General features: G+C 33.7%; 3 protein-coding genes across 4 annotated transcripts; 2 read left to right on the forward strand and 1 right to left on the reverse strand.

Annotated features, from left to right (window-relative positions):
- The first annotated feature begins 1923 nt into the window (after positions 1–1923).
- LOC140826565 (probable WRKY transcription factor 41) lies at positions 1924–4654 on the forward strand. 2 transcript variants are annotated; one of them, XR_012116837.1, is made up of 3 exons: positions 1924–2845; positions 2945–3757; positions 3846–4654. XR_012116837.1 is itself a non-coding variant. In XM_073188959.1 (3 exons), the coding sequence occupies exons 1-3, from the start codon at positions 2529–2531 to the stop codon at positions 4399–4401; spliced, it is 1002 nt and encodes a 333-aa protein (XP_073045060.1). In that variant the 5' UTR covers positions 2054–2528; the 3' UTR covers positions 4402–4654. The 2 variants fall into 2 exon arrangements, 1 of the variants encoding a protein (XP_073045060.1); XM_073188959.1 differs by having other exon boundaries at positions 2054–2845; positions 2945–3073.
- A 3829-nt stretch (positions 4655–8483) lies between these two features.
- Positions 8484–10271, reverse strand: LOC140826566 (hydroquinone glucosyltransferase-like). Its single transcript, XM_073188960.1, has one exon. It carries the CDS (start codon positions 10091–10093, stop codon positions 8684–8686), a length of 1410 nt encoding a protein of 469 aa, XP_073045061.1. The 5' UTR covers positions 10094–10271; the 3' UTR covers positions 8484–8683.
- A 7033-nt stretch (positions 10272–17304) lies between these two features.
- On the forward strand, positions 17305–17942 carry LOC140828274 (arabinogalactan protein 20-like). Its single transcript, XM_073191263.1, has 2 exons — positions 17305–17413; positions 17751–17942. The coding sequence occupies exons 1-2, from the start codon at positions 17305–17307 to the stop codon at positions 17855–17857; spliced, it is 216 nt and encodes a 71-aa protein (XP_073047364.1). The 3' UTR covers positions 17858–17942.
- Positions 17943–20278: the final 2336 nt, after the last annotated feature.

Consider the following 20278-nt stretch of genomic DNA (forward strand, 5'->3'; position numbering starts at 1 on the left):
ATATTATATTCGTTAGTTATATTCTCAGATGTTTGATCTCCCACTCCTACGCTGTGTTCTATTTCTCTAATATTCAACAGATGAAAGAGCTAGATTTCTTAGTTGCAAGAGGCGTACAACTCTTAAGCAGTCTTCTTTTTGTGATGGCTCTGCTTAAAATTGGTCTATTTTCTTTCACCTGTGGCTTTGTTCAAGATAGCATGAAATTTTTGTCCTTTCATTCTGTTAATCTTTAACCTTACGTTTATGTCTGCATATTAAACCTGTAAGGAGAGCTCATTCTTGTGGCAGCATCTCTATGTTAATTTCAAATATTGCACTTTGATCCTAAATTACAGGATAAAAAATATGCCCCACTCCGTAGTCTTTCAATATTTCAAAAAACAGTGGTAATTGTAACACCACTTTGTATTTAAATTTTGCCTGAATTATGAAATTCCTAACCTAAGGATTTTGATATATAGATAATGGGGTTTTTTAATAAAAAAAAATCCGTGAATTTGTTTTATTGGATGTGGAGTGGATCCAAGGGTGGATCTAATGATTTTAAAAAAAAAAAAAAAAAAGACCACATAAGATTGGGTGGAATACGCGCGTGAGTAATAAACGAGCAGCCCCTGACCCCACACGTCGAAACTCCTACGTGTGAACACAAGGACTGAGGTCGGGGCCCACTCCAATGACATCACGAGGACATGTTGGATTAATTTTTTAAGGCTGGAATTGTTTTTCATGTAAAGTTTAAATGAGAGAACCAAAATTAAATTACATATATCATTAAATTCATGCCTTCAAAATAAAATATACGTCATAAATAAAATAATAAAAAAGGTGAATATGTGATTGTATTTACAGTAAATATTATTATGTTTAAATTTTCCAATATGACTTTTTTCTTATTGGAAATAACTAAAAAAAATTGAATTTTACGTCATCTTTAAAGATGGCGTCATCTCAATCCACGTGTGCGGTAATGACGCGATACCTACGCGGGAAGCAAGTAGGAAGATTCCTATATTGACTTTCTTGAAAGTTTTCAAAGAAGCTTCTTTGTTTTTTCATATTCTACAATTCCTTCACTCTCACTTGAATTGCCACGAAATTGTTCTATTATTGGATTTATATTTATATTCATATAAATTTTTTTTTAAGGCAAACAAATAATTTGATGATTCCAATTCTTGGACTCGATTTTCATCATCATTAAAATATTTGTTTTTTCGACTGGCTCACTCCAAAGAAAGGGTAGTTTGCAAAACAAAGACTAGTGCATCTAGAAGGACTTGGGCAATTTTATATCAAGTAAATCTACACTTTTTGTCTTTACTTCAAACTACATATTTTATAGTTCCTTTTTTCCCCTATTTTAAAGAGAAATCATCAAGTTGGTGGATTACAACTTAGTTATAGTAATTTTCTACTCATCCGAGCATTGAAGTCAAGACACATGGGAAAGGATTTCACACATCTTCCAATTTGAAGGAATTCTTGCCTTAAATTAAAAGGCAAAAACTTGTGTGAGACGGTCTCACAGATCGTATTTGTGAGACGGATCTCTTATTTGGGTCATCCATGAAAAAGTATTACTTTTTATGCTAAGAGTATTACTTTTTATTGTGAATATCCGTAGGGTTGACCCGTCTCACAGATTAAGATTCGTGAGACGGTCTCAATGAGACCCACTCAAATTAAAATTGATGACTTTATTATATGTTTCATATTTATTATAATCCATAACTTCCCAAGAAAGTTGAGGTTTTTTCACAAACTAGGCATATGATCATTTTTTTCCCCAAAGCCTAAACTTGTGCTTTTTCTGAAGTACTATTAAAAACTATCCTACCAATAAAAACTTAACACGTGACAACCAATCGTTAATTGATCGAGACATTGTCGGAGGAGAAGTTGATTGAGATTTGTTATCGGAAATGGTTCATGATTTGCTAGGTATATGGTGAATAATCCAATCCCTTTGATCTGTCAAAAAAATGTCAACTTTTTCCACAGCTTTTCTTCTTTGAATTCCCCCCCTCCCCCTCGCTTTCCTCACAACTTCCTCGGTAAGTATCCGTTTGGCTGTCCATGTTACACAATATTTTCTTCTACCAAATCAAATAGTAAATAATAAATAGAGAGGAGATTATATTAACTTCCATCTATCTCCCATCCCACACTCCAAATCGCTAGCCATTTAAACAATAGCTCTGGTCTCATTCTTGATCATGTTACATAAAGTGGCTTCGGTTTTTGAGTTTTCTGCCGTTTTTTAGCTTAAAAGCCAGTGATCTCTACTATACCACTACCTAAATCCCTTTCTGATCCATTTTAAACGTTCCCTCTGTTTAAAATCTTCAAGTTTCTCGCGCGCAACTCTCCGTTTCTCATCAAGAATTCCAATTTGAAAGGCTGCATTTTCTGAATTTGACATGATCATGATTCAAGAAACTTGAATTCCTTCGAGCCAAGCTGTAGATAATCTTCACTACTGGAAAAGTTTCACCAAACCCTTTGATTATCCTGGATTTCATATGGAAGGAGTCTGTTGTAGAAACCAAAATACTCTAACGCCACTGCTGCAAGGCAGGGAGTTGGTAAATCAGCTGAAAATTCAGCTTCAACTGTCCAACTCAAGAGAGAAATATGATTTTTGTGTGGAGAAAATAGAGTCTTCTTTAAATAATGCTATATCCCTAATAAATTCCATGGCTCTTCTTGAAAATGGAACCCTTTCTCATGTTCCTGGGAATACGTCTCAGTTACCTAATCTTCTCGAGAACAGTTCTAAAAGTGAAGGGTCGGACCCAGTTTATAAGGACCAGACCCATAAAGGTGTTTCCAAGAAAAGGTGCCTTCTTTAAGTCTATTTCTTGTTCTCAGTGAATTTTTTTTTTTAATATTTGGGATTTATCCGACTTTTTTACGGGGGTAATTCTGACTTTTACAGGAAGATGACCCACAAATGGAATGAAGTAGTACGTGTGCGCTCCGGGACAGGGCTTGAAAGTCATCTAAATGATGGATTTAGTTGGAGAAAATATGGGCAGAAAGTGATTTTAGGCACCAATCATCCAAGGTCAGCAGATGTTTTTAATCTGATCTTGATCAATCACTGTTTCTTGAATTGTCATTAACCACAGCAACTTTTTGGACTCGGTGTGAATAGCAGGTTTTTTGAGTCTTTTGGATCGATAATTATCTGCAATTGGGTTCAAGTTTTGAATATAATTTATTACGTATCTCCAATCAACATTTTACTTTGAACCCCTGAAAATTAACAAAATGAGAAGAGAGAAAAATGTCTTTTGGTTGGTTCTTTGACTTTTTAATCGATATTTTCATGTCGTTGCCACATTAATTCATTCATCGACACTTTATACTTCCCTTCGTCAAGTTGTTAACGCTGACTTGTTATTTGGCCACTTGCTATAAACTCGTGTGTTTGAAGGATGGTACAGAGAATGTTTAATAAGAATTCAGGCGAGACGGTCCTTCAGAGTACTCACTTTGACAGCTTCTTTTTTCATTTGTTCACTTCTAAATGATTTTACTTTTTTTTTTAACATGAGCCGATATGTAAGGACTTCAAGTCCTTTCGGGTTCGAGTTTTGAGTGTTCGATGAAGAAGCCATGTTCCTCGACTGCTTAGTCCATCGCAAACTGCATATATTGATGTCGTGTTTTTGGTTACTATGTGTAATAGGGAATGAATGCATCCCTTCTGATTAAAGAAGACACCTATAATAAATGTTGAGGCATAGTATGGTCCAAGGAATTTCATACCCCATCTTTTGATTTAGCCAAAAACATAAGCGTCGGTTTCTAACCGAAGGGTGTTTCAATCGCAGGGCATACTATCGGTGCACCTATCTGAACACACAAGGGTGTTTAGCAAAGAAACATGTTCAACGAACCGATGATGACCCTTTGATCTTCGAAGTCGTGTATAAAGGAGAACACAGCTGTGTTCAAGAAACTACAAAGAAAAGAAAGGAGAATTTCGGTTCAGGAGTCAAAGAAGAAGAAGGTGGAAACCACCTTCAACAGATAGTGTTCGGCAATAATACAGAGCCGGATCTTAAAGTTGAGGCTCGAGAACTCGATGTAACAGATGATGCTATGGCCAATTTTCTTTCATTTTCCTTCCCCTCAACCCCTGTTGAATCCCAAGGCTCCGAGGATGCTCCCTTGTTTTTTGATCCATTGAAGGACACCAACTTCATCGGGAGCTATTCGACCCCGTTCATATCCCCGGCGACATCTGAATCCTATTTGTCATTGTCACAAGGCCAGACTAATGGTTTTGTGATCGGCAACAATTTGAGTTCTGAGTCAGATTTTGCTGAGATAGTCTTCAATGCAACTACATCAACATTTGAAGACTTGGATTTTTTTATCGATTGAGCGAGTAGACTTCGATCCTAAGTTCCTCGATGTCTTTGAGAACTTCTATCAGAATTGAAGGAGCCATCTTTAGAATCCCGACTTCACAGACATTCATGCATGTGTTTTGTGATCATAGTGATTGATTTTTGTAAGTTTGAGTAACCTTTCTTTCTAGTGTAGAAAGAATGACAGCTCCATCGAATTTTTCTATCTAAAATGTAATTTATTGAACTCATTTGATCTAGAAAATTCGAACTGAGTCTTACATAAAGACTTGAGTTGATCCCATTTTTTCCACAAAAATTGAATTAAAGAAGTTCGAAATAATGGATTTAATCGAACTCGGCCCTAAATGTTGATATTGGGCATTGAACATCATTTATTCTTGGCCCATATTTGATTACCCGATGCTTAAATTAATTCAGATACAAAGAATGATCCAGCCCAATAAATATAAAAAAAAAATAAAATTTGAATCGAGAAAATCAAAAACCAAGGCAAAGATCAGGAACGAATTAATAAAAATATTAATTTTTTAATATGTGAAAAAATAAAATATTCTAATTTTAATATGTGAGACGAGTCAACCCTACTCATAATCAAAATAAAAAATAATACTCTTAGCATAAAAAGTAATATTCTTTCATGGATGACCCAAATAAGAGACACGTCTCACAGATACAACCCGTGAGACCGTCTCACACAAGTTTTTGTCAAAAAAAAAAAAATAGATTTAAAGTTTACAAAAGCTGATCATATGATGGCTTTGCTTTTGCGAGCATTTGGAGAAAATTATTCTTATAACAATAATATAATATTTAAGAATATATATTTTTTGCGACAATCATGGTCCTCCTCGTGACTAGATAATCTGACCAATATTATTTATGTTATCGTAGAATTTAATAATCTGATATAATTATTATAATATATACTCCCACATTTTTCCCGAGTAATATATTATTTTGTAGATTCTTCTTCGAGGCAAAGATTTTCAGATAAATAAATATAACAATTTAACAACGCTGGCAGTGATTAATTATTACAATATATATGAATTTGAAGCATAAAAAATCAAATCAAATCAGAGGGGGTGGGTGTGGGGGGGTGGGGGTTGGTTGGTGGTTGTATCGGGGTGGATGGATTATTTTATTATATAGTCAACTAATAAAGCTCAAACTGTATTAATTAATGGTGGCGTTTCATGAAATGTATGATTATGTATGTATGACAGCATCTTGACAAATAATTATTGCATCTCCTCACATTATGATTTGGTAATAACCCTTTTGTTTTGTTGGTGGACTTTCACTGAATTGATATTAAGATAATTTTTGGGAAATTTTAATTCTTTTTTTCCGAGTTCAAAAGAGTTTATTACCATTGTTCTCTATAATTTTGAACGATGATTAGGAATTCATGTTTTTAACAGACAACTATGTTGGATCAATGGCAGCTTGCCTAATACCATTAATTTATTAATGATTATTGACAATTTGATTTATGTTTTCCTAATCAAGTCAAAGATTTCATGACACATGGAAAATAATGACATCTAGTGACATTATCGTCATATTTAAGAATTTTAACTAATACTAATTTTATTATGTATATATATAGCTTGAATGTTTGGAAATAAGTGAACAAAAAATTTATTGAAAAATATTAATTTTAAAGTAGGAGTTGGCAGTATCATTCGTACAAAGAATTGTTGTGATATCCGAGGATGCTTGGATAATGGGTATTGGATGATCTCGAGTCATTGATCAAGTTATGAGAAATTTTGAGTCATCTGGTAATGGCCTGATAAATGAATGTCCGAGACATTATCTCCTCGGGTTACCAAAAGTCCGGGCTTTCAGACAAGTTCCCGAGTGATGGATTTTTATCCGAATTACCTCGATAATAGCATTCACTCAAGTGCATAAGTATGAGATACCTTATCTTGGTAATCATCATTATAAAAATTGCATAAATTTGACAAAACGAAAAGAGCAGTTTGGTGTGTCAGAAAGCAGATTATGAACAATCATCTTAACATAATTAATAAGCTGGCACTGAAAACAAGGTCAGCATTGATTTTTTTTATATATATATAAATACCAAATTTTTTTAATATAAAAGATTCATTCTCTTATATATTGCCTACAATATTTAGTACATAAGTCTCCATATAACCGTTGACTGACTCTAGCGTCGGAGTGGTCACGCTGGAGAATTTTCCGAGGTCCATTATCGTTCTTGTTGTTTGTGATATTCAAATATGAGAGGAGAAGCAAGAAGAAACCAAAGGAATGGTTTTATAGAGGCAAGTGTTGAACACTTTATCCTTAAAAAGAATTTGTCCCTCACAATGTGCTAGATGTTTGTGACAATCTTCTCCAAAGATACAACTACAATTCTTAAATAATGAGAACTTAAATATTCAAGTTCTATCACAAGGAAATGAATGAAACTCTCTCTTGTTGAAAAAGTAAGAAGACTATATGCAAAATGATGTTATGTGTTTGTATGTGTTTTTTATTTTCAATAAATCAATAATTAATGTTTTTATGTGAAAATACATGATCTTTCATTCATATTAATGTCCCTTGGCCATTGTAACTGACTACAATCATCAAACAATGCCAAGAAAATGAAAAAACATCAGAAAATTCGAAAGGACACGAATCTGCACGAAGGGGCGCGTGCAGGCGTGCGCTTGCTACTGTTCACGTTCAAAAAAAAATTTTCCCGTCTTGGTTCCTTATATGTTCTGACTACCCGTTTGAATTTCTTTCCATGTTCGATGAACTTGTTTCGAGTTTAATTCAGAACCACCAAACTTAATATTCGTTCATTAAGCTTTGTTATTCGTTTCGAATTTTGCCGATCAAACAAATTGATTTATTTACTTAATTTTCATTAATTAAGCATCAAAATTCCAACAATTCTTTCTCCCTTGAAAGTGCATGATCCAGTGCTCGAGCAACTATCTCCAACTCTGATCCGTGAAAGCGCCCACCAAATTTTTACCCTGTTCATCATATCTTCATCAAACTGTTTGGAATCTTTTTATGAAATGATATATATTTCAATACCATTTTCAACTACTCCCTCGTCCAATATTCATACCCTACTTTATGTTGGTGGTGGTGACCGGTGTAAATTTTGATATGGAAATGTAGGACTTATCGAGTTCCCTAATTTTGGTTTTTGATCTAGCAAATGCTTTGGGTTTTTTGGACACCAAATATGTATGTAAAATAAACATAGTTTGAATAGTCATTATATTATTTTTAAAATTTTTCAATAACTGTTGGAATTTTTTTTATTATGTAATGTAGTCTGAATTGTTTTTATTGGGGGACTTTACAAAAAAACGTAAATCTATACTATTAATCGAAGTTAAATTCATAAAAGAAATTCGGTGGAGCTTTTATAAGTTTCATTTTCATTTTTTTTTTGAAAATTATCTTCTCAAATGGCAGATGTGTTACAATCGGATAGCTAATTTATTATAATAAATATCTTATGACACGATCTCACAAATTTTTATTTTTGAGACGATAACAAATATAATCATATTTATAATAATAAATAATATTTTTATCGTAAAAAATAATATTTTTTTATAAATATTCAAATAAAAGATATGATTTATCATAGGCGGGCCCGAACGGAAGAAATTATATATGACCAACTGCACGATTAACAAGGTAGACTTCCCCCTCCACGCATGTGCATTATTTTATTTTCTTAATTAATTAAATTTACTTTTAAACAAAAAAAAAATTGTTGAAAAATGTGGATCAAAATATTTCTTGAGTTCACTTTTTATCCACAAAATTATGATACTATGTCATACAAAATATAGTACACTTTATGTGAAAATGTCAAAACATTTCTTTGGGTTCACTCCGTACCCACAAAATTATGGTACTGTATCATACAAAATGTAGTACACTTCGTGTGAAAATTTGGTACACTTCTTGTGAAAATTTGATACTAAAAAACTACCCAGAGACTGAAAAAAAAAAAATCGACAACCGGATACTAAAAACCAATTTCTCGTTAAAAAAACATCTTACATTAATATAAATATGGTACAAAAGGAAATGTCCAAAGAAGACGAGGGAAGCATATTCCTCGATAAGAAGTATTGCCACCAATTTTATTCTATTAACACCAACACAAAGGATATTATCCCTAAAATGCCAAGAAAACTTCCAACCCAATTATAAACACAATCTGCTAGAGAGAGTTATCCTACAATGGCAAACATAGTGTGGCTCGCCCCGACATTTTCTTGTACTAATAGTCAATTGAACTTCCATTTTTGAACCACTTGAGCGAGTGATCTTGCGGAAGAACCATCTTCCGTAAGCACTCTAGCCGCAGCATCTTTAAGATCCCGCATCCGATTTCGAATCACTTTGCCCTCCTCTCCCTCCACCAAATTCTTGACCACGTTTGCTATATCGACTCGCCCCACGAGTCCATTTTCTCCCACTTTAGGCCGCAAGGCCACTTGGACGTCCTCGTTCAGCAGCACCGCATTCATCCTCTGCTCCGCGTACAACGGCCACGCGATCAGGGGCACCCCGTTTACGACACTCTCCAGAGTCGAATTCCATCCGCAGTGCGACAGGAACGCGCAGATCGAATCGTGTTCCAAGATTTGAGCTTGTGGAGCCCACAGTGGCACCACCAAACCTTGGTTCTTGGTCCTTTCCAAGAACCCTTCAGGCAGATAAGCCAAAGGGTCACTTGTGTTCTGAATCTTGAAATATGCGTCATTCGCAGTCGAGTCATTTGGGCATCTGATAACCCACAAAAATCGTTGCTCACTCAACTCCAGTCCCAGTGACATTTCGATTATCTGGTCGTGTGAAAGCGTTCCCCCGCTACCCAACGAGATAAACAGAACTGAATTGTTTGGCTGCTGGTCCAACCATTTCAAGGAATCTGAATCATCGGATTTTGAGTTTGAACCCATTTGAACCAAAGGTCCGATGGGGTAGATAGAAGGATTGGATCCACTTCCATTTTCTCGCAGGGTTTTGATTGTATGAGACTCCAGTTCGTTGAACGTGTTCACCATTATACCCTCCGCCATCGAATACCTTTTCGAGTGATGCAGCAACCATCTGTAAGCTTCGTTTTTCCTGTCCTGTAGTGGGGCCACCAGGTCACTTCCGTGAATGGGTACGCATCCGGGGATCTGCAACTTCTCAGGCACTTCCCAATACTCGCACGACACCGTTTCATCGAGCTTGGGCAAGTGAAGTATAAGCGACAGAAGCATCGCGTTGGAGGGGAAGAAGATATAAGGCGGGATACTGAGTTCCGCCGCTACATCAAACCCATCTGTACCGAAAAGATCAACCACAAAAGCGGAAAACTTCTTACTATCATGCGAGGATTTAACCGCATCACGAATTGAAGGGAGGGAGCGCGTGATAGTGAGCGAAATAATGGTTTCAATGAGGGTGCCCGGCGCCAAATCGTCGAAACATACAGGCGGGAGAAGTACGTAGTCTATGGAGGGAGGAAGATCGGAAAGAAAGGATTTCTGAGCTTTAGAGAGAGGGCCATCTGTGGGGACGAAGAAAGTGGAAAGGATACCATGTTGGCGGAAGAGGGTCTTGGAGAATTCGACTAAAGGGATAAGGTGGCCCATGCCTGGAGTGGGAAGAATGGCTATGTGGGTCTTTTTCGTGTCCGCCATGGATGAAAATAGAGGCAAGCAAGCTCTGTGCAGAAAGATTATGAAATTATAGCAAAAGGAGTAGCAGATGAATTATGAGTCTAGAAAGCTAGCTTTATTATATAGTAAGTACTCTTTCTTGTTGGACGTGGGAAAATTATTTGTGGGTATGAGGAGATAACGCTCTTGTTCCTTGTTTGGATTTTTTTACATATTTTGATGACGTCAATGAATATGTCATCGTCACGTGTACCACTCGATTTTCCAAAACAATTAATGCATGTGGGGGTGCTACAATTAAAATTTGGTACCCACAAAATTGGAACGATGCAACTTGTCCCAAATGTGGAGAATCTTCTCATCTCCAATTTGTTAATACTATTTTAATACAATTTAAGCATCATAAGGATCGTGAGGGTGACGTGATAAAAAAGCTACCTTGATTTTTAGCCCATTGGTGTACGATTATTAGTTCGAGCATATATGGCCCAAATATAGGAGCCCAACAAAATGGCCCCATAACAATAACTGGAAAAGCCCAATCGCATTCACGTGCTACACAACAAACCCTGTGGAGACGGAGCAGTGTGAGAATTGGGGCAAAATGATATACAGGAAATGGAGTCTGCTTACCGGCCCGACTTCCATTCTCGCCGGAATCGTCGGGACCATAGTCGTCGCTGATCTCCTCTTCATCGAAAACGTAAGATTTAGAATCCTTTTAGTTAATTTTAGCAAGTTTTTTTTTCTCGATTTTCTTTGTTTTTAATCGCCGAATCGTGAAATCTTCTGTGATTTTTCACCAAGAAATTCAATCTTAAGCTTTGATTTTCCTGTTCTAAGCAAGTCCCTCACGGATCTGGAGGATAGAATTGGGTCTGGTTTAGATTTCTACTCTCTTTCTGCTTCGAAATCATCCATTGATCTTGGTTACGTATTTTGTAAATTGTATTAAATCCAACACTGTCTCTGGTTCGATAGCTCTAAGTATTTTGAATGTGGGATGTAGGCATCCGAGTAGATGTTTATTTGAGATATTTGAGAGATTATTGACTGGCCATTTTCTGTTCTTAAATGACCCTTAATGTGCAGACAAAATGTTTGATTCATTGTATTCGTGCCCACCTTTCACGTATGATCAAAGGATTACCTTCAGCTTCACGGAAAAGCTAAGAAATGTTATAATCACTCGCGTCCTTGTCTGGATCATACATGTATTACCCATATAACAGCGTCATCCCCCTCTGTCTTTCAGCTAGTTATACATAAATTTGGTTTTGCCCGTACACATCATTCCCTTGGTGTTTCCTTCGTAGGATGGACCTATCTAAAAGTTATGATGAAGTTAACTTGATTTCTGTTGCAATCTAATCTTACAGATATTGGTGTTGTTTTTATCTTACTGAGATTGTTTCTTTTAATAACAATCACGAACGTTATCTTAAGCTGTTTGATTATTGAACTTCATTTGTGGGCCTTTCTTATTATGATTCTAGTTCTACGATATGATTGTGCAGGATTGGTTGCGCAAGACTGATCAGAAGAAGCAAGAAACATCGAGTTCTACCAAGTAAAGCTGAATGAATATGGTTCATTGTGTTATGACGTTTGAGTTTTTGTGGGTGTTGGATCTGTATGCTGCGCAATAACAAGAATATATTTATTTGAATAAAATTTGTTGTTGACCAACAATTGAACATCACAATCCATGTGAATCTCATGTCTCGGTTCTTTGTGCTTTTGTGGTGGAATAGCCCTCTTTTTTACTTTGATGTGCATTGTATTATCCGAGTTATGTTTGAATAGTGTTGTGGAGTTGCTTGTAAATGGGAGAGTGGCAGTGATTTGCATATTAAACTTGTCATTTGGAGGAGGGAACGAGAATAACTTTGCTTCTCCTCCCCCTGTTTCCCAGAAACCGACAATATGAGCAGGTTTTTTCATCGATACACGCTGCTCATAAAGTTAGACAACATCAATTTTTTTTTTCTTCAGATTCATGCTTATATGCTGTTGTTAAGTAGAACTGCGTGAAACTTAAAAACAAATGCCAGCCATATTGGGTCGGATACATTACATGCGATATATGATACTTGTGAATACCGGAATCTTATATGCTGCGGTGACTTGGTTTGGAAATTTTACTTGGGTTTTTTAAGAAGTGTTGGGAAATTAAAATAACAAGAGAAGTGACACACTTGAGTAACGTTATATTGGTGTGTTCGATATATTTGCAGATTCCCATTCGTTTTTATTTTAAAAAAAACGGCGATTTAGTATAGTATTCTCCTTGTAATGTCATATTATTTATAAAATTTATCATTCGTCAACTGAATAAGTGAATTACCGTTTTATGATTTGTCGTGTAATTTAAACGAGAATACTCGACTGTACATGCAAGTGTAGTCGAATGATTTATCGAACTATGTGTCTTTGAATTTGAAATATGGTTCCTTTATTAAAAAAAAATATAAACTTTGAAACATGGTTGACTTATAAGCAAAATTTCCAATAATTGCTTCTAAGGTTCATAGATTGCAATCAATGGTTCGAATTACAAGAAAATAAAGTGAAATCTCATGTGCTGTGCACAGTAGAGAATCCGGTTCGAATCTTATCGTGTCACAATCTCACAGACAACATCCATTAATACTTGTACTTTGATAACAACGTTCAAACTTGGAAATTTTGATGCATAAGACGATGGCACACATACAAAATGAAGAACCGACTAGGAAAAGGTCAGATCAGGAAAAGGAATCTTATCAAAAAGTAGGTAATCTAACATAAGTGTTCATAATCTGCTAAACCTATAATTGATCTCTTTACATCCAGTCAAAATTCTCATCATGAACAACCCTAACATGGAAATGGTAAGTGATAACATCATCATAATAAAAAAAAGCATAAAAAATCGACAGAATTGATTCTGCATCCGCAAACCGATTCTCTTTCCCCAACACACGATATCTATGTGAACAATACTTTTACTTCATTTCAATAAATAAGATCTTGTCACATGTACAATTTTAAAAAAAAAAATGAGTCCTATATATATATACATGGACAAATCATCATGAGACAAAGTTTGGATAGGATGAAATAAAGTCCCCCACGCCTGCACAGTTGCCATGTCCCTGTTTAAACATATTTTGATCTGAACAACCGTGTGTTGCTCCGTCGACAGAATAATTTACTTCACTTCAGCGAAAAATTATGCGAGTAATCTCAGGTAAACCAAAATCAAACAATTCAATCAAGTGCTCAAAAAATCGACCGTATCTAGTTATATTGAATGGAATAAGAGTAAATCAATTGCGAATTCACACCTGCGGTGATAACATGTAAGATCCGTCGGAGCACAATGGAACAAACCGTCTTATTCCAAATTTACCGCGGATTCCGATTCAGTTGATGCAAGGCGGGAACCTGATTTTCGCCAAATGCAGCGACAACAATCGTACGCCAATTTCGCACATATACACATTCGCAGAATACACGGTCTAAGAGCACCACTTGTTCGATTCAACGCCGCCGGCAAAGTAAGTTCCCGACCTGCACCAAGCGAACTAGAGGCCGCCGCAAGTGCAAATTATAGAGACAGAGTGTTGTACGCGTAGATAGGATGGAATACAGATCTGAGAGAACTAGTGAGATGCAGGGGTCTGGAAGCAGCAGGTGGTTGGCTGTAAAGCTGAAACTGACGGAGGATATGCTGCCACGTGTTCGTTGGACGACGGCCGATTGAGGAGCATGAATACAATGCCTGATAATTGGTGCCGGATTTGGGTTAAATTACGTGAGTTGCCATTATCATGGGGCACAGTTTGAGCAGACTCCTTGTGCGCGGTGAGCACGGGTCTAGCCACTGCTGGTTGGTCAGGTTACCATGATTTACCTCCTCTCACATACCCGTCGGGCAGGGTGTGAGGGGCGCTCGGGGTGAGCGATTTCACCTTTTGGAATAATTGAGCAGACTGATCTAGCTTAGGCTAGTCTTGGTTGTAGTCGCAACAAATTTTTTAAATTTTTATCTAAGTTTTTTTTTTATTTAGTTTCGATGTTTTAAAAAGTGTTGTCAAAGATCGTTTAGGCAATAATTATTGGAGAAATACAGATATAAACAAAAAAAATAGATATTTAGATTTTTTTTTTAAAAAAAAAAAACAGCGTCGCCTAAGCACCTAAATGGCCTACCATTTTTTAGAAGATTGCTTAGTTCAACTTTTTTCACATCTAAAGCTCAGACCAACATTTTAATTATTGGACACAACTTAGTTGAATAACATAATTTAATATTTTATAATTTTAGTGCAAATTTGTAATTATATTTTTAATGTAATTTTTAATTTAATAATAAATTATAATATCACAATAAGATACATGAAAAAAATTAACCATGTAAGCAATAGTAAAATAATATAATAAATATAAAATAATATGATAATATGGAATTTAATACTAATATATTTTATGGTTTTTTTAACTAATATTTGGGAAAAAAATAGTTTAATAAATTATTTAAGAGAATTATATCAACAATTATGAATATTAATAATATCATAAAATATGAATATCTTATAAGAATTCAGAAAATATAACTATAATAAAGAATGAATTTTTTTGCATTTTTAAAAAAAATTATATATCAGACAAAATTATAAATTCAATAATTTGAAAAGTCAAATATGCATACGTAAATAAGAATTTTGCACACACAAATACATAATATATATATATATATATATATATATATATATATATATATATATATATATATATATATATATAATTCTTCATTAAATAATGTATATAAAAATTTCTTGATTGTAAAAAAATATTCGCATCTATTTTTTCTTTGAAGTGAGATAATAATTATCAATATGAAAATTTATAATGTAAATCATATATAATTTTGATTTTAAGAGAGTAAAAATTAAAAAAATATATGAAAATTTGAAAGAAATTTTTATCTACGACAAATGTATATGTTATAAGTATGATTATTTGTTTAAATTGTATTAACTAAAAAAATTACAAGTATGTAATTATCAAAATCAATCATCAATCAAAACTCTAAATATGTTATGTATTAAAAGATATAATAACGAGGAATTAAAAGAAACATAAGTTATTTATACTGTGAAAAAATTATGACACAATCTTATAATAAATATAATTATACTGAATATTGAATCAATCAAAACTCTAAATATGTTATGTATTAAAAGATATAATAACGAGGAATTAAAAGAAACATAAGTTATTTATACTGTGAAAAAAATATGACATGATCTTATAATAAATATAATTATACTGAATATTGATTAAAATTTGTCAAAGTGTTAGGGTTTTTACATATTATATTTTAAAATATTTATTTAATTATTTTTAAATCGAATTAATTAATTCAACAAATACAAAATATTTTTTTTATTAAAGTTTATTTTTTTTATATTCAAATTTTAATGGTGGAAATCATTCAATAATTTAAATTTATATTTAATAATTATCGTATGAGTTTATTTGGTATTTACTATAAATCTTATTCTATTTCATTATATATATTGATTTATTAATCATTTTAAAATTTATTTATCAAAATATTAATATTTATCGATGTTAGTCTATAAAATATATATTTATCAAAAAATTAATATTCGAGTGTGTGTGCATCAAACTCGGAAAAATAACAAAAAAATACCAATTTCTCAAGCTAATAGGACAAAAATTATGAAAAATCACGTCTTTTCTACGTTGGGGATGAGGAGGCACCGAAATGAGTCTATGAAGTATATTTGGGGTTTCCATCTTCTACAAGGAGAAGTAAACGAAGATTATTTGATGATATTAAGAATGAGTGTGGAGGAAATTGCATAATCCAACTTTGAAATTTATGAGTGACTCGGGGATATAAATCACGAGAGACGTTGAAAATGTAAAATGTTCTCCCCGGGTGGACGGGAAGTGCTCATAAAAGTAGTTGCACAAGTAATTCCTTCCTATACAATGAGTACTTTTTATTTACCATCTCTGTTATGTGACCAACTCTGAGCAATGATTGTTCACATTTGGTGGAATGCAAAAGGTGCAGAGAAAAATTCATTGGAGCAAAATGAAGCTTGTTATGGCGGATAAAATCGCAAGTGGGTTGGGCTTTCGTGACTTAATGACTTTCGATCAAGCTTTGGTGGCAAAACAAGTTTGAGTCAGTAGTTTCTCATCTAGTACTTTTGTTCAGGCAAACTACTGGGCATAACCCATCCTTTGTGTGGATGAATGCGATGTGGAGAAGATAATTATTGGTAAAGAACTCCAATGGAGAATTGCTAGACGTCTGAATGTTAAAAGTTTTTCAGGATCCAAGGTTACTAAGACCAAAACATTTTAAACCAATTACATTTCCTACACATCTATTTTCTCAATTGAAGGTTTTTGATATGTTTAACGAGGCTGGAAATTAGGATTTGGACAAGGTATGGGAGGTGGATAGGGAAGAGGAGATGCATGTTCCCGTTGGTATGGATATAAGAGACGATAAATTATATGTCATTATGCTTCTAACGGGGAATACACGGTTAAATCCGGATATTATTTGACTCAAGATTATGTTGAAAGTGATTGCAATGGATTCAGATGCGGTTTTATTGATGGAATTCGAAGACCCTAGACACTCAAATTCCTAACAAAATCAAAATGTGTTTAGGTTATTTTCGTTTAAGGACGATGTCTCCCTGGAAGAACAATTTTTGGTGCCTCCATCCCTTAATTATTCATATTTATAAAAATAATTTGCTATAATATTTATTTATATATTATATATTAGATAGAGTGAGTTTTATGTCAGACCGTCACACTGATCATAATCTGTGAGACGGGTCAACCTTACCCATATTCACAATAAAAAGTAATACTCTTGGTATAAAAAGTAATACTTTTTTATAAGTGACCCAAATAAGAGATTCGTCTCACAAGTATGACTCGGGAGACAGTTTCACACAAATTTTTGCCTATTAGATATATGCAACACATGCGAACGATAACGTGAGGGTTAATCTGGTCCTTTCAACGATCCATGGTACAGTCTGGCGGGAACATGGTGTGGGCTGGGCTCCTCTTCGTAAAGACAAACCCTATCCCCCCTCTTCGTCACACTCACAATCATCAATACATAGAAGTCACTCTCTCGGTCTGAAATTCTTACCGGAATTTTTCATTAATTTGTTTCTACCATGAGAACATTGGTCGGATTCATTGCTATTTTAGCTGTTATGTTGGGCTACGCGACCCCTTCAGTTCAAGCGCAGGATTTCGCGCCCTCCCCTGGACCTTTCAGCGATGGTACGCATAATCTACGATTCGATTATCTCTCTCTTTTAATTCGTTTATTTTCTCGCCAACTAGGTGAAAAGTGTGTTTCGGATCTGATGGTTCATTTACAGACGTGGAATAATTATGTAATTTCCTTGACGTTACCGAATTTTGGCAAATTGTTTACACATAAGAGCGATTCTTCGTTTCGTTTTTGGCATTGAAATTTTGTGAAATTTGCGGATTATTCGGTTCCCAACCTGTAAATTCGCCTTAGAATTCAATAAAGGGAAGAATACTTGAACACGAAACTGTTCTAGTATGACATCAGATTTTTTTTCCCATTCGATCCGTGCTTGAATTGCAGGAACATCAATTGATCAAGGGATTGCGTACATGCTGATGTTGGTAGCCTTACTGCTCACTTATCTAATTCATCCATTGGATTCATCTTCTTCTTCCTACTTCTTCTGAATAACTCCTCGTCCTCCATTTTTTTCATCCACGCTTCTTGTTTCGTTTGTCCAAATGCTAATCTAAATTAATACTTTCAAATTCATTTTGTCTATTGGGATTGGAATGATTTTGGTACTTTGGTACTTTTTTCAGGAAAGTGTTTTTCCTAATTCCTATGTAATTCAAGTCCACGACATAGGAAGTACCAAATTCAAGTAATTTAAATAGATAGTTAAAAAGAGTTGAAACTGATGAGTCTCCATCTAGATTAAACATGATTTGAATTCTGGATATACCAGATTTTTTTTCTTTTTTTTTTTTTGAATAGAGATATGCGCTAGTTTTATGCAATGTGGTGGAAACTGGTAACTAGTACAGGGGACAAGCTCCTTGCAGTTTGCTTGTATCTGAAACTATCCATTCTCTACCAGTACGAGGGAGCAAGATTTCGGTTAAACCGAATTAATCGATCGATCCGAGCCAATTCGGAAATTCGGTTCGGTTATTTCGGAAATTCGGTTTTCAAATTAAAAAAAATCAGTTATATCGGTTAATTCGGCTCGGTTACGGTTTTTTAAAATTTTGAAATCGATTAACCAAATTAACCGATATAATAAATATTATTATTTAATATATTTTTTTATTCATCAATTTTTATAAATATTTTAATTTTTAATTTTAAAATCGATATAATATGTATTAATTGTGTTCAAATAAAATTATACATTTGTGATGTGTGTGATTTTATGTTTTTATCATTTGTATAAACTGTAGTGTTCAAAAAAATTTACATATATAATTAAAGTTAAATCACAATTTTTTCTAAAACTAATCGGTTAATTCGGCCACCGACCGAATTAACTAATTTTAATTCGGTTTGGTTATCATCGGTTATGAAAATTAATTCGATCGATTCGGTTATGGCTAAATATTTCGGTTCGGTTCAATTAGGTTCGGTTATGGCTAACTCGATTCGGTCGGAACCGAAATGATCGAATGCTCACCCCTACCTGTGAGTGAGTTCTGGTACCATGTTTTCATTACGACCTAAGAAAACAGAGGCGCTGACATGTTTTAACCCTACTAGTATCGCACGTGCAGTTGTTTTATATAATTAACTATTAAAATTAGTAAGTATGAGGATATGTTGCACTTAGTCTATGACGGGATATTTTATTGTTTTATTTATGAATGAACCCTACAATCATACTTGTTTACATTCGAAAAAGATTAATATTAGAATAATTATACACCTCTTGATCATGAAAGATGTTTTTCAAACTGAAATTTTCGTTGTTTCGAAATCCAGGTAGATTATAACAACAAATCAAATGTATTTTCATAGTCTAGTGTAATCTTAAGGATTAATCTTATGGATAACATTGAATAAACGAGTAATTTTGCACTCGTATTCCACCTTTAAACTTTTTTATATTGTACATTTGAAGAATTACAGGTCATCAGTTTTTCGACAGTTGATTTCTCTAAATAAACCATTAATAATGCATCAACTGCTCAATTCCATTCACAGCCTTTGTCAAGTGAAATGGTGCTCTGTTGTCCCAAAGCGCTGCAGAGTGCCCCCTTCTTTGAAGCAAACGAGTGAACGAAAAATGCCTTCGTTTCTCCAGACTCCTAGACAACGCAAATGAAATAAATTCCTCGAGTACTAGTAGTTTTCAAAAAAAATATATTACTTTTTATTGAATTAGTTAGTTTGATTTCAAAATAATTAAATAAAATATATTAAAACATCATATGAAAGAAATACTCTAATACTTAAGCCGTCTTAACTAATTATGAAGAATTTTTTAGAATCAAATAATTTTCATATACATTAGTTAACGATGAATTATAAAAAATATATATTATATGATTTTCATCAAATTTTCAAATACGAATCATTGTTATATATATTTTTATGTATTTGTGTGTGCTTAATTTTTATTTACGTATATACATTGAAATTTTCAAATCATTTTTTTTTATGATCCATTTTTTTTTATATCAAATAGACCGTAGTATTGAAATCATTTTATTTTTAAGTTTTAAAGTTGTAGCATAGTCAAATTATATGCACTATTTACGTCACTTATTTTACTATGAAATTTTTTAATTTCTCAAATTTTCATAAATAATTCAATCCATTTTTAATATCAAATAAAATAACTATACAATATGTGAGACATTGAAGCTAATTGTTTAACAATTATGTTTTAAAATTTATATATTATGAGATGTGATTTCGGAACTGAAATCAATAAAATATTTAGTTTTGATTTTGGTTCCATTGTTCTCAAGAACCAAGTCGAGTTTATCTTTAGATTCTTAATATCTAAATCTTAAGCAATCTTAGTATATGTTTTAAATACTACCAAATTTTTGTGTATTGAATTTATAAATTTTTTGGATATATAATTTTTTAAAAAGTGCTACTAA

The sequence above is a fragment of the Primulina eburnea genome, chromosome 3 (genome assembly GCF_022965805.1).
Source record: "Primulina eburnea isolate SZY01 chromosome 3, ASM2296580v1, whole genome shotgun sequence".
Taxonomy (NCBI): domain Eukaryota; kingdom Viridiplantae; phylum Streptophyta; class Magnoliopsida; order Lamiales; family Gesneriaceae; genus Primulina; species Primulina eburnea.